At 34.0% G+C, this 15,107-nt stretch overlaps 1 protein-coding gene and 1 long non-coding RNA gene across 4 annotated transcripts in view; both read right to left on the bottom strand.

The window, feature by feature from the left end:
• Nucleotides 1-44: 44 nt before the first annotated feature.
• LOC123679158 (cardioacceleratory peptide receptor-like) overlaps nt 45-15,107 on the bottom strand; it is a 74,697-nt gene continuing 59,634 nt past the window's right edge. The window contains exons 7-9 of one of the 3 annotated variants that reach the window (XM_045616583.1): nt 12,211-12,336; nt 11,973-12,153; nt 45-1,318 (exon numbers count right to left, since the gene is read on the bottom strand). In XM_045616583.1, coding sequence (XP_045472539.1) covers nt 1,096-1,318; nt 11,973-12,153; nt 12,211-12,336 — 530 coding nt within the window. In that variant the 3' untranslated portion in view covers nt 45-1,095. Of the gene's footprint in view, nt 1,361-11,972; nt 12,154-12,210; nt 12,337-15,107 lie in introns of all 3 variants that reach the window. The other 2 variants (XM_045616582.1, XM_045616584.1) reach the window with 2 other exon arrangements.
• On the bottom strand, nt 7,446-8,393 carry LOC123679161. The gene is made up of 2 exons (XR_006747360.1): nt 7,896-8,393; nt 7,446-7,669 (listed from the first exon to the last, which is right to left on the bottom strand). It is a non-coding gene; the product is annotated as an uncharacterized LOC123679161 (long non-coding RNA).

Raw genomic sequence — 15,107 nt, 5'->3', positions numbered from 1 at the left:
CCTCATTCGAGTATACAAAAGAAATATAAATTTGTCTGAAAAATTCCTCTCTTGAAAGAACTCTATACTTTGATGAATACATTTCTATAAATGGTTATTAAAATTATTTGTTCACATGAATAATTTAATTATCACAAATTATGTTAGCAAAATGATGATTTGCTGTCTATCAATATCTCAATACCCTGTACTAATATGGACATTAAAATTCATTATTATGTAAACAAAATTCATGGGAAATTGGGACAATAAGATTGTAACTGTAATTTAGTTTGGCTTTCACATATATCTATATAGAAAACAGTAAATTACAACATTTAAACTGTACAGTTTTATGACTTATGATTTTTCTGTTGAGGACTGAGGAATATGTCTTTCTATGGAATGAAAAACAACTTTTAATTGAAAAGTCTATTCTGGATAATGAACATCAATCCATATATATTTTATTTGATTTTCGACGGAATTCCAAAAATACAACTATTAATTCTTGTTATATCAACAGACTTGATGAATGCTGCTTATGTTTGGTAAAGGAAATCAAACGAGTATCATATCATAGACATGTTATGATATTTTCATTGTAAAAGTGGCAGTTGCTATAACCCATCTATCCATGATTTGCAGTTTAACTAGTCGCCATATCAGTGGCGTACCCAGACATGAGCTTTGGGGGGGGGGGAATAAAGAAAAAAAAATCAAATTTTCCTTCTTTTGAAGAAGTTTGCTTACTCATAATAAGATTGTGATATATAAGGTTGTTACATATAATGGATATTACTCCTAGGGGTGATATATCCCCCTTTTCCCCCCTTCGGTACGCCATATGTGCCATTCGCTGCATTGTTTATATAGAAACCGAAACATGTAATGATTGACGCAAATTATAGAAACCGGAACTCTGGTTTGAACTTCAGATAAGGTTGTTGAATTGAATAAGGGAAGGTATAATAAATGTTATTAAATATATGCTTTCAAACAAGAGATTCATTGAAAATTTGCTGAAAGAAGTTTTGAATTTTTCTGCAATTTTCCAATGAAAAAAATATGGTTGTATCACTCTATTGAGTGATTGAATCATAAGAAACATTTGGATTAGACAACAGACATGGTTACTTTGTGTTCATTGAGCGTTGGCTGCAATCTTAGGGTGTGCCTGAGAGATGTTGCAGAACCAGATCTTCTACTGGAGTGTGAGATAGTGGTTGTAACAGTGCCACTGGAAACCCCATTCCTGTAGCCGAGGCAGTGCCCTTGTCGAGCGCCAGGGAAACACATGGAGATGCAGTCCATAATCCAGTTCATCGGTGGATACTTTCTACATGGATTCAATTTTAAATGTTTTAATAATGAACAGCATCTATTGAGAAAAAATGGAATGACAGTTTTCAAGGTTCATTGTTCAAAGTAAGTGGAAACTTTTCTTAAGCTACACTAAGTTTAGTACTTTAAGAGTCTGTTTACACCACACTGCTTGGGAAGCAGAGGGGTCGCAACGTAAAGGGGCAAGAGCGGGTGGGCGTCGACAATCGTGTTGAAAATATCGTGAACGTATTAGGCCCTCAGCCCAGATTGAATGAATTTGTAACGCATTGGGATGATCTCGTTTCTTTCTCGTGTTCTACTAGTGCGTGTCGGAATTTGCGGCCGCATTTTTGACATTTTGATGAAATGAAATGATTGTCAAATGGTCACCTATGATTATGGTTGTAAAGACGGTTTCTTTATAATAAGAGCTAAGAGTTGAGAAATACAAACTCTTTTTTAGGTTTCCAAAAAGACTCTCTTCTTTCCATAATTACTTGATATCGAATTGAGAATCCAAATACGCTTTGATATACCATTATCCTCATTTCTTGAATTGTAAAAATCCTTATGAATTAAATGGCGTGAATTTTGAAATATCTAATCCAAAATTTCATTGAGAATGTTGATGAACTCATTTCATAAATATCTACAGTTTTGAGGAATAGTACTTTGTTATAATAATAAAAAAAAATCAGCTTGGTTCATAATGATATATTTCAAATTGCCTTTTTTTTTCTTCAATTTTGCTTATCCTGAAGATCTAGTTTGTATTGGGGATTCCTAATAAAATTTTTCTTCGAAAAACTCTTCATCGATGTTGACTTCGATAAATAAAAAGTCCTTCAAAGTCCATACGACAAAGGCATTTTTCTCTTTCAGCTATATTTAATTGTCCCTGAACTTGAAAATAATAATTATGACTTTGTTTTAATCGATATTTCTAATCATCATTTTTTCCAAATATGTGATTTGTTTCCTTTCAATAGCGTCCTTCATCATATTATTTCTTGCTGAAAACAGGCATTTGATTTCAATTGAATGATTATTTTTTTCAACAACGCCATCTGAAGAGGCACCTAGAAAAGGCCATTTTTTATAAATAAAAATTCCACTGTTTATGATCTTCGAGCACAATTCGTTCTCTAATAGACGCTTCGCACGATCTTCATTATTTTTCCCGAATCTATAGCTTTTGCAGAAAAATGTTTTTATAAAATGCTTTCAACTGTTGAGCAACAACTTGTCATAGGAGGCATTTTACGTATTTTCCCAAATATTGAAGCCGTCAACAATTTCCTCCTCTACTGATGCCAATCAGCAGAATCAGTTTGAAGCTGTGTTTTCAGCTCAATTTCATTATAAGCTTCTTCTGCTTTGATTAAACCCCTCAAGAATTCAGCCCTATATTATTGGAATGTTCCCTCATATATGTATGGTTTTTCACAATTTTGTCAATAATTATCTGACCCTGCAGAGAACTGTAGTTTATCACATTCTTCACCGGCCCTAGAACACTACGTGCTTTCGAGAGTTCTCGTAATTCGTTACAGTAGTACCTCAGTAAATGATTGGTACATTCTATTTTCTGAACTATACAAGGTGGGCAAATTTCGATGTTTTAGCACTTCAACTTTTGAACCAGAGGATAAAGACAAAATCTGATACCCCATTCTAGTTCTCTTTTTCTGGGAAACTAACAAGAGTAGTAGGTATTAATTTTTGGCTAACTTCTTTTGTTTTCGAGTTATAGGCGAAAATTTGAAAAATGGCGATATCGGAAAACATTGATATCTCCGCGAAAACTGATGATAGAGCTCTGAAATAAAAACAACATAGAGGCACTTCTTTACGTGAAATCCAGTGGCCTGCTCGTCTTTTCAAAAGGGTTTTTAATTATGAAGCTATGACCCAAAGTTATGTTTTTTCAAATGGGAACACTAGATTTCTATGCTATTTTTTGAAAGCTCAATCTTTCCTGATTTCAAAAATATATAACATCGTATGGTATCGTATCAATATAAATAATGGAAAATGGTCAAATACCTTTTTCCATAAAATAATAAGGTTTTGTACCATCTAAGAGTCTCAATATTTCTATGGTTTCAACTGTTGATGAACACAGAAAAATTGAGCTTCTTATAACAAGAGTAGTATCAAGAATTTTTTTTTTTGTTACAACTACTGTCCCCATCGGCAATCATTTTGCTGTATCAATTTGTACATAGGTAAACTGGAACAAAATCCTTCAGCTTCTTTGGCTGTCGAAGATGAATTTCAATTTTCATAGCGTGTATTACACATAGCGTTGGTGTTACATACTTCATTGTGTACTCTTTTATTTTGAAATCATTGTAAAAAATTGTCTTTCTTTCTTTATACAGTGAAAATGAAAAACAAGGGACATTCATACCATTTCGAAATTCTACACATAATGCGTACGAAAACTAATTTCGACTGAAACCCTATTTTTATTTCCTTCACCAAACGGATATTAGATAAATTTTATTCAAAAATAACGGAGTGACTGGAATGTTCTTTTAGAGAAATTGCTGAATAAAAACAATTCGGAATGTATCCAAAGATATTTCCCTGCATAAAAGGTTCCCTTCAATACAAATAAACAAAATTATAACTGCACAGAACAAATAGATATGAAAACTTCTAGTAATACCTCAACCCGAAATTGAGAATACCATTCTAGGAATTTCAGTTTGAAAATGGTTATTTCAATGTCGGGTATATTCTTCATTTCTACATAAAATCAATGAGTAAGTAGAAATATACGTATAGGTACAAAAATAGACCATTTTAAATTTTTACTCCTAAATGCCTTCTTTCAGGTACCTATGCAATGCTGAACCTACCTAGAAACTGTCAAATTGTCCAGCAATGAAATAATACGGTACACAAAAGAGTACCGAATAACCTTTATTTACAACTGATGTTTATCTGATGTGACAATGAAATCTTGAAATAACTCTGATAAATTTACACGAAATCACTTCTTGTTAACTTTTAAAGTATTATTCTCAAGCAGTAGCACAATACCGAATCTTAGATAGGTTCTGAATATGTTAAAAACAAGGTAATTTGCCAGCCATCATTACATCCGAATCGATTTTTTCAATAACAGATATCTACTTTTTCTCAAACTTACGAACCTTCGGTCCGAAGTAATTAATTGACTATTGCATCCAATCCGAAACCTTCCATGAGGAATACATTTTTTCATTCGAGAAAGTAACATGAAAATCAGACATATGGCTTTAAAGATAATAATCAATGCTGGAATAGGAACTTGCAGGTTTAAGCGACAAATTTTTTTTTTTTGTTCGTAACAAATAATTCAGGTTTTCAAGAATATATTTCCTAAAAGACGGTCCTGATAGCTACAAGCCACGCCCCTCAGGGAGGAGCAATTAGTTCACAATTCTGGCACTTGAAACAGATTTACAACGTCACATAGATTTTTGAGTAACTATGATGTAATATATTTCTTCTTGGTATCATTGGAAAGAAGAAAAAATAGGCTATGACCATGTTGTATTAGATTTTCGAATTTAGGTCAACTGAAGCGACAATAAATTAATTCAAATTGGTATTGAAAATCGTTCTTTCTACGTCAATAATACAATTAATTTGCAACTTTAAGTGAAATTATTACCTAACGATCATACAAGGGATAAAGACCGTCCAATATTGTTTTGAATCATCTCGATAGCGTTTACCGTTTCTGAGAAAATCAAGACCGAATTAGTTAAGAAAACGCCTGAATTTGCGCCGCGTGAACGGACTCTTAAGCATTACCCATTTCTTGTATGCTTCAGTTTCTGTCCATAATTTTTCATTCATATTTTATGAATATTTCAACACAATTCCCGAAATTTTTTCTCGACGATGTTTTTTCGTACCCATATAGTTTTGGATCTACCGACAAAAATTAACTATGGCTATATTAAAAGATTATAATTTCTGTTTATAATATTTCATTTCCATTTCGGTAATATTCAAAGATAATTCTCGGCATATTTTTTCTACACTGCTATGTTCGTTTTCTGCAAAAATATAAAAAAAAATTGAGCGCTCGTCGGCACCATTTTTTTCATAAAAATTTCCTCAACTCATGAATCGTTGAGCTTTTACCTATTTTGACATACTGCTGAAATTGTCATCAAATAAGCTATCTAATGATGCTTATATACAGGGTGTGACCTTTGAAACAAGGAATTAGTAGTCTGCTTCCGATATAACGGGAAGTTGTAGAGATCTGAAACTATTTTAGGGATAAAGATCATTGTCTCAAACCCCAGCATGGAAATTTTGAGATCAAAATTATGATTAGTTTTCTATAAACGTCTAATATTGGCCTCAACAAAAAATTGGAATGAAAACGTTATAATGGAAGAATTGGAATTTACAACTCCTAAAAGAACCTGTCGAATACCCAATAACTCACATGCAAATTAAAAAACAATCATTCAAAATTAATTTGGACTTTTCAGATTACAATCTACCAACGATACATGATACATGTAATATTTAGCGAGGCGTTCTAAACCCATTTCGAAGGTGCGCAATGGTGGAATTGTCAGTATTGGCACCCAGTGTTCCCTGCCAAATACACTTTCCAACTGCATAGTGAGTACGAACAGTACGGAGTTGCTTCCTTTCCGAGATATGAAGAGCGTAGAACTTTTGAAAAAACGGTACCTAGATATTTATAAATCATCTTGAATATTTTTCTGAAGTTTTTTATTTTTTAGATTGAATAACCAACCGTTATAGAGCATCGCAATCACGCTAATGGTGGAACATGATGTTCCACCAGGCTGTATGAAAAAACTGTCCCATTTCAATATAAAAATATTAGCCATCGTTTCATTCCTATGATTTTCCAACAAAGCTTGATAATTTTGTTGTTATCGAAATAAACTAGGATATATTTTGCAGACGTGCCTTATCGGCATTAGAAACATGCCTGATTAAAGAAAAAAACATTTTGTTCATTCATTTACACATTTTTTGTACAACCTATGTATTTCGAAACAATTAGATAATGTAGCTCTAATGGAGCCTAATGACTATGAAAATTTCAGCCCTTCACCGTAAAGAGCATCGCCATCGCGCCAATAATGGGCGCGTTCAGCAGACACAACAGTTGTGGAACAGTTGTCAATATTCTATAAAGTTTCTGCTGAACGCGTTCGATCAGTTTCCGCTAGGGAGCGTATGCTACGGAGCGGTCGCCATTTTCGGTAGCGAATTTATTTTAAGCTCCTTTTTGGTAACGTGTTGAGTTAGTGACAAGTGACATTTGTTTTGGGACGAAATTTGAATTTCAAACATAGCAAAGATGGAAACTTTTAGATATTCTTTTAATAATATTACTTATGGTGTGACAGAAACTCCACAAATTCATCAGAGACTACAAAATGGTAAGTAAATGCGTGAAATGTTATAGGTTAATGTTTCTGTTGATTGAAATAAAAATTTTCTGTTCGTAATGATATCCTAATCGGAACGCATTTTTTTTTATTTTCGTACTAAGAAAGAAATTACTTTTTCCAGATATTGTTTTCTGCCAGAAATACTTTGTGGGGAACGCTTCAAAATCGGACCATTCATTATAATCCTCAGAGTGTCCTGATTCACCCTGCATTTCAAAAGAATCAAATTCTAGAAAAAGACCTCGATCTGAAAGTAATGATACGTCAGAAGAGAAAGAGAAAAAAAATACGCGAAATAAATCATTATATGATCATAGAAAAAAAATGGTTGAAATTGAAGAGAGGCGATTGGACCTCCTTTCCCAAATATCAAAGGATTCGAAGGAACAGACTAGGTTGATGGCTGAAAAGAATAGGTTGACGGCAGAAAGGAATGATATATTAAGGAAATTGTTACCTAACAACTCAAAAGAAAAGAACTAATATAAAAATCAACTCGCAAATTAATTTTATATGGACCACTTGAATTTGCTGTGATAATACGGGAAAGATCCTACAATTGCATAAATAAGATTTCATTTATTGTTGAATTTAAATGAATAAATAAATATTGTTTGTTTTACACTAGTTATGGGTGTATTAGCTAAAAGCCTCTGTGCCAGTTTTGTAGTATGAAATAAATGATTTGAAAAAAAAAATATATTTTTCCTTGATTACTTTTGGTTCAATACAATAAGTATATTTGTACCTAAAAACTTAGAACAGGGATTCTACTCATGAGAAAGCCCAAAGCGGTCACCACTTGCTAAATAGCATTCCTGCTTTGCGATCATCTAAAGTGTGAATAACATTTTTTTTTCCAAAGGAATTTTATGTGGACCGCTCGAATTTGCAGCGATAATATGGGAAAGATCCTAAAATAGCAAAAATTAGAAGATTTCATTTATATATAGAATTGTTGCTTTATTTTTTCTTGAAACTGAATTATTGTTGTTTAAAAAATTTTGTGTAAACTCAGTCTCTGATACCAGCAGATTTTGCTGTTTGGGAGAGAGGAATGAATGAATAAATAAATATATATATATATATATATATATATATATATATATATATATATATATATACATATAAAGTACATACATCAAAAGCTGTTCGGGATATTCTGAAATGTTCTTTGAATAGATCTCCCATGTAAAGAGGAATTGTATTTTCATAAAAATTTTCATTTTTTGGAATAAATGCTCTATTTTAACTTTCCAAATTAGGCAAAGGCTCAGCCAACTTTAGAACAGGTCCAATTATTGTATTGATTATATTTATTTCTTCGTCGTCATCAAAAATGAATGGAATAACTCTCAAATCCATGATCAAGGTTTGGAAGGTGTTGCCTTATCTATGGGTGTTGCAATAAAAGAGTAATAGTATCGAAGGGCGAAAGCAAACTTAGAAATTAAAATCTATAATATAACAGAAAGTTATTTTTAATCATAACATAACCTTCAAGAAGGAACCACAGAACTGACAGTCAAAAAAAGGAGCAACCCGTCCAGCAGAGAAAATCAACGTTACCAAACTGATACCTATCAGTAGCGGAGCTACTTACGCTACCGATCTTTCTGCTGAAAGCGCCCAATATGTGCTTTCCAACCAACGTCAGGAGCTCCTCGGTACAGCTCTGAAGCGTACCGAAGCGCACTTGTTGTGTTCCAAACAGGGCGTCGAGCCCTCGCGTTACCTTCCCCTTTCCCCTGAAGCATCCCCCGCATTTGCGGGGCTTCGAGCCCTGACAGGTGTGAGAGAGAAAGAAGACCGTTACTTCGCATAAAGTACGAGACAGCTCTAGAACGCTGGTTTGTTTACGTTGAATTTGACAGTTTCGTTTTGGCGCGATCCACTCATAGCAAGGGCTCAAAGCTCTAGTGCGCCGAGCCCCGGGGTGACACGCACCTGATTGGAAAGCAGCTAATGGTGGATAAGCCTGTATGAAAGAACTGTCTCATTTCAATTTATATGAGGTGCTTTCCAGCCAACGTCAAGAGCTACTCGGTACAGCTCCGAAGCGTACCGAAGCGCACTTGTAGTGTTCCAGTAAACAGAGCGTCGAGCCCTCGCGTTACCTTCCCCTTTCCTCTGAAGCACTCCCCGCATTTGCGGAGCTTCGAGCCCTGACAGGTGTGAGAGATAAAGAAGACCGTTACTTCGCATAAAGTACGAGACAGCTGTAGAACGCTGGTTTGTTTACGTTGAATTTGACAGTTTCGTTTTGGCGCGTTCCACTCATAGCAAGGGCTCGAAGCTCTAGTGCGCCGAGCCCCGGGGTGACACGCACCTGACTGGAAAGCAGCTTTGATATAAGCCATCAGAGTTCAGAATTCTTCATCCAGTAAACATAATTTGAAGTTGGGTGTGCGTCAGGGCTCTGTCTTGGGACCGCTCTTGTTTCTGATATTTATCAACGATCTGCCTGAGAATTTGGTGAAGCTGTTTATTAATAAGTCTAAAACTTGTCGAGATCTGTTGAAAATACTAAGAGCAATCTTATTTGCTGATGATTTTTCATTAGCGGATACTTTGGAGGAGCTACAGGTGCTGTGCGATTTATTGGTTCATTGCTTCGTTGAATGGTGCAATGTTAGTGCTATCACGATAAATGTGAACGAGACCGAATGCGTTTACTTCTCGATTTCGAATGATGATAGCACCCTTGTAATTCGACATTCAGATTCTATCATTATATCAAAGAAGTGCACGAAGTTCCTAGGTAGGTATCTATATCGATAGGCACTTGGCAAGTGGGATTCACACGTTGATGAAGTATGTAAAAAGCTCAACAGTTCTTATTATGCTTCAAGTTGAGTTAGGTATCGGCTTCCCTTGTGTTCACTTATGAATGTATACTATAGTTCAGTATTTAGCCACCTATCATATAATATCATGGTATGGGGTAATTCGACAGAAACTGGTAGTCTTTATTATTCAAAAAAGAATTTTGCGTATGATATTCTACGTATCTCCAAGATCCTCTTGTAGACCAGTTTTCTTAGGAAAAAGGATACGAATTGAAATTCGTTACTAGAATCATAGGTATAATTTTCCCCAGATTTAGAATTCCCTAATCATTCTATTAGTCATATGAGAAGGTGATAATAAAATTTCAATCGAAATCAGTGAAAGGATTTTTCGTTCAGTTCAGGAAAATTCATTTCGAATAATTTCTGATTTATTTATTTCATGAAAATATAACGATGCAATTTAAAATCTCAGCCTATGTATAAAAACTTCCGTGCGACACAGCGATAGACTCTTTAATATATTCTTTTTTACATGTTGTCGTTTGTTTTTCATATGCACACAGCCGATTTCGAGACTCGAAATTTTCCCCTTCCAACCGACATTACAAGTGAGGTATTTTGGAAAAGAAGGATGATTCATGCCGGTGTCTTCGAGCTAGATATTTTCTAATAATTATTGAGCGGACTAAGATTGTTTTGTGGTTTTCCTGAAGTATTTAGAGTTGAATTTTTAGTCAACAATTTTCCTTTAGAACGTCGCACGTTTTTAGTGTAGTAATTTATAGTTGTGAATTTGACACTTAGCTCGTGCACGAAAAGAATTTGAGTTCGTGTAGTGAAGTGAAGTGAGAAGTTCCTAGAATTGGTAAGACCCGTTTTATTCCTGTCTGTATTACCGGTAACTTTCCTGTGTTCCATCGCTTCGTTCCGAGTGTGATTTATTTTTTTATCTTTCTTTCTCAAGTGGAGTTTGTCTGTCAGGTTCCTTATTGCGAGCAACTCTTATTTGGAACCACCAGGCAAAACTCCTTATCTTGGGAATTTCAAGTTAATATTAATGAAGGAAGTACGAGAAAATTTTCTTAATCAAGAATTGCCTATTTTTAGGGTTAAATTGAAATGATAAATATTGTAGATAGAGTTTCGGGAATAGGGAGTTTTTCAAAAGAAATTTTTTTTTGAGAATTTTTTTTCAGATTTCTCAAATATTAATAATTTTCCATATTTCGGCAAAAATCCAGATACCTTTTTTTCATCTCAATTTCTTTATGACTTTTGAAATTTTCTTTATGATACTAAGCGCTCAAAATGTACTTCTCCAGACATCAATACGAATAAAATCAGCTAGCATATATATTTTAGGAACAGTATCGTTTGTAATTCTAACAATGATTTCATAACAAGTTTTCTACCTATCCCTATTCTTCAGTGCAATATTGTCATAAACTAGTAATGTACACAATTTTAGCCAATCAGAGAAACCCTACCCTCGTAAATCATAAGAGTGTCATTCATCTCGAGCAATAAAATACAGTCAAAGATTCTATTGGCGTTCATGTTGCAAAAAGGCGTAAACCTTTGGGAGGCGTTCCAAAAAGCATAATTTTATTTGAAAAACATCTATAATTAGAGCAAATCAAGCAATTTAAAAAAAATGTTTGCACCAATTCAAAACACATAATATCACTGAACATTTGTGGATGAGTTACTTGAAATGAGAAGTCTCTCTAAGGCCGCACCTACATTAGGTCCGCATTTCTCCCGATCCGATCCGATCCGACGTTGTCCGATGGTCGGACGACGTCGGAAGAAAAACAAACACCTTTATCTTAATGTTAGTGCCTACAATTGAAACGAATCTTCCGAATTCTCGATTCCCGACGACTCACGACACTATCCGATTTCAATTGTAGGCACTAACATTAAGATAAAGGTGTTTGGTTTTCTTCCGACGTCGTCCGACCATCGGACAACGTCGGATCGGATCGGATCGGGAGAAATGCGGACCCAATGTAGGTGCGGCCTAAAGCTGAATAGTCATTTAAAGAATGTGTTTAATTTCAAAGTTCAATTTTCGGAATACTATCGATTTTTTTTTGAAAATCGAGACGAGACCTTCAAGTTCACTATCACGTCATTGTTCACTCAAAAAATGAAATGAATCCGACCTGTATTTTGGAATTGGAAATGCAGTTGATTAGCACTGAAATAGCAGTGGTATTAACAAGGTATTGAACACCCTTAATGTACGGATTGGTTAACATCCCCAATTGAAACTGCTAGATTTTAACCTTCAGAATTGCTCTTAAAGTTAATGACCTACCCTTAGCCCTTACATCGATGTATTAGCATAGTACCATAGTATACTATGGTATTAGATATATCAAATATTAAAGAAGTCGTAAAATTTCTTCTATCAACTCACCTAAGATTTTTACATAGATGTGTAGAAAAAAGACAATATATTACAGGATTTGCTGCCGAATTTAGTGGTGCAAGACTTTGTATAAATGTCGCGATGGCAATATTATGTTGCGTCTTTGGAATGAAACCATAAACTTGAAGGAGGTCAAAAACAATGTACGGACTCCAACATAAAATGAACACTGTGAAAAAAATTATTTTACACAAAAATTATATACTTAATTATTCAAATTACTTACCGAAAACAATCACAAAAGTCATTTTTACGGTTTTTATTTTTGCTCTCGGTATGAGTCCTCTTGAGCTTGCTCTTCTCGATTCCTGTTCATCTCTATATAGACGTAGATGTCTATCCCTATGATCATCTACGGCGAAAATACATATGAAAAATAAGAGCTCATTCGGAATATAAGCGAATTCAAGAGAATATCCTGGTTATCACTGGTAATTACCAAAAATAACTTACTGTATTCAAGCCCTTTTGGTCATTATTGGTTATATCATGATGTAAATAATTAGCATTCTACGTCACAAATTTAATCAAACACTCCCTCGACTCTCGAGTGCTGGGTTGAACTTTCGGTCATTAATGATCAAATTCAACCTTACTTTCATAGTGATAAAAGTGAAGCTAAATTTGATCGACATAAGACTGGATGAATTCCAAAATCAAAAATATGCATGCCTACACAATTCTCTGTTGATGGCATCTCTGTTTCATTAATACCGAAGAATGATGTTGAAATAAAAGTTGGTTGTGTTTATTTTGATTACAGAATCTGCAAAACCCACACTGTATTCAAGCGTAAGTTGGTTATTCGTGGGAATACCCAAATGGCTATAACCAAGGGAAAGACCAGAGATAACCACGGTAGTTAATGGTTTTTCGCTTGAATTCGCTTTATGATTCACATAATGTGTTTGTTGGTAACGGGTGCACCAAATTCGTTGTCTAGTGGGGAATCTCAGAATCCCTTTGAGCTAGAAAAAAATGGATGGCACAATGACGCGACATTAAAATTTCTCATAACTTTTTATTATTGTTATTACATGAAACAAAAACATCCTACAAGCACATTTTGTTGTAGAATCTACTGGTATAAACATTTTTTTTTGTCATTAGTTTTGAAGTTATAATACAAACTTGTGTTTTTCTTAATTAATAACAATTTCTATTGTTATAGAAATTGTTATGGTTTACATTAACGATTTTATTTGTTGATAAATCGTTTAATTTTTTTTTTTTTTGAAAATATATACTATCGTTTCAGTTTAAAACGATAAAGGAATTCGTTACAATACTACCTGATTGACGAGACTGCGTTCCGCTTCTTGCAGAATCCATAGCATTTTTTCAAATAAGGGTATTTATTCAACTATGAAGAGAAATATATTGATTTCCAATCACTTCCCTATATTCAAGCTGTAATAAAATTTTGACTATTACCATTTTCATCAATGAAGTCTTCTATTTTCTTCTGAATAGATTCTAATTCATTCACATCTATAGTTGAATATGACGAGCGTTCATTTAAATTCGTGGTCAAGAGTGATGTGGAGAAATTAGAGTTGATTTTCTGTGATTACAAGGAGCGCTTACCTTGTACCATATTCTTCCCAGATTCGAAGTATGTAAACAATGTTATGTTAGTGATATGGTATAGTATATCCGAAGTCACTTGGAGGAAGTTGAATATTCCGATTATACAAGGGTTGGCCAAGTTTCCAGAAAATCCTTTGGGGCCAGTGAATTTATTGCCTAACAATACTTTCAAATAAACCTCAGTATTTAGCGGATCGCGGTATCCACTTCAAAGGGTCATCTACAGCCAAGCGTTTTTTATACTAGTTCAAGTGACTTTGGATATACTATACAAGCTAAGCGCTACTCGTAGTCACAGAAACTCGAATTTCTCCACAGCACTCTTGACCACGAATTCAAATGAACGCTCGTTATATAGTGAATTTGATGAAATTTTCCCGACGAGTGATTGTTCCCTTGTTTAATATGGCAAATCAACCTAGTGCCTATCGAAAATAATCTGTGAACTTCACATAATCAAAATATTTGGAGGCCACCAAGGTCACCGAGTTTCTTGTTGTAAAAACAATAAAATTAATTCTATGGTTGGTAGGTCTCATGTACTATACAACGTTTTTTATGGCAACAAAAAATATAACCTAACAAGATTGATGTAAAGGCGAGCCCATAGATAAACTAGTTCTCTGGATGCCCAACGCGCCTGCTATAAGGTCTGGTTCAACAAACATCAGCGGTCTCATGCGTCTTAACGCTGGTACTAAAAGGTTTCGCGGGAATTTCAAATGGGATTCCATTCAGAATGCTTGCTTTTGTAAATGAGAGTTAGACACTCAATTTTCAAACTGACTCTGACTCAAACTATGTGTGAAGGGTAATTTGAGTCAGAGAAATAAAAATATATTCAATAATATATATTAAATAATAGTTTATAATAATATGAACAATACAAAGTATTATGATATTTCGATTAATTTATAATGTTTAAAAGTTACATGTATTGTGAGAAATAACAAAATAAAATGCACAATATTCAGCTCAGGCAAGCTTGTATGCTGTCAAGTTATTCAAATACAAAAGATGGAATTACTACCATGTAAAAAATACAAAAATATCAATTCATAACAATACTATAATAAATAAACTCTGTATATTGTGTTGGATTGATTTCTATATTATAGAATATAAGAAATCTTATAAATGAACAAAGAATAGGACATGAAAGCAACATTACAAATGAAATAGAGTCAAAACAACTTATAGGGCAGGTATGGTATACAATGTATGCCCGAAACAAGATTGCAAAAACAAATACTATAAGGAATAGGTTTCGGGAGTGTATCACATTTATATGAATTAAATTTGTAAAGGCTTCTGGTTTGAAGAGAATGTCAGTCGTCATCACATCTCATTTGTTTTTATTATGGAAAAAACCAAGTTTTTGAGAAAAAAACTATTCGTACATCTGGAGATTCAAAATATTGAAATAACTGTTGAATAAAAATAGTGGAAAAATTAAACTAGAATGGCAAAAAGTTAAGTCTATTATTGAAGGAAATTTGAGACAGGGGGACTGTGAAGATCGAAAAAAATGGG

This window comes from Harmonia axyridis, chromosome 4, assembly GCF_914767665.1.
Source record: "Harmonia axyridis chromosome 4, icHarAxyr1.1, whole genome shotgun sequence".
Taxonomy (NCBI): Eukaryota; Metazoa; Arthropoda; class Insecta; order Coleoptera; family Coccinellidae; genus Harmonia; species Harmonia axyridis.
This window is presented reverse-complemented; position numbering and strand designations above follow the sequence as displayed.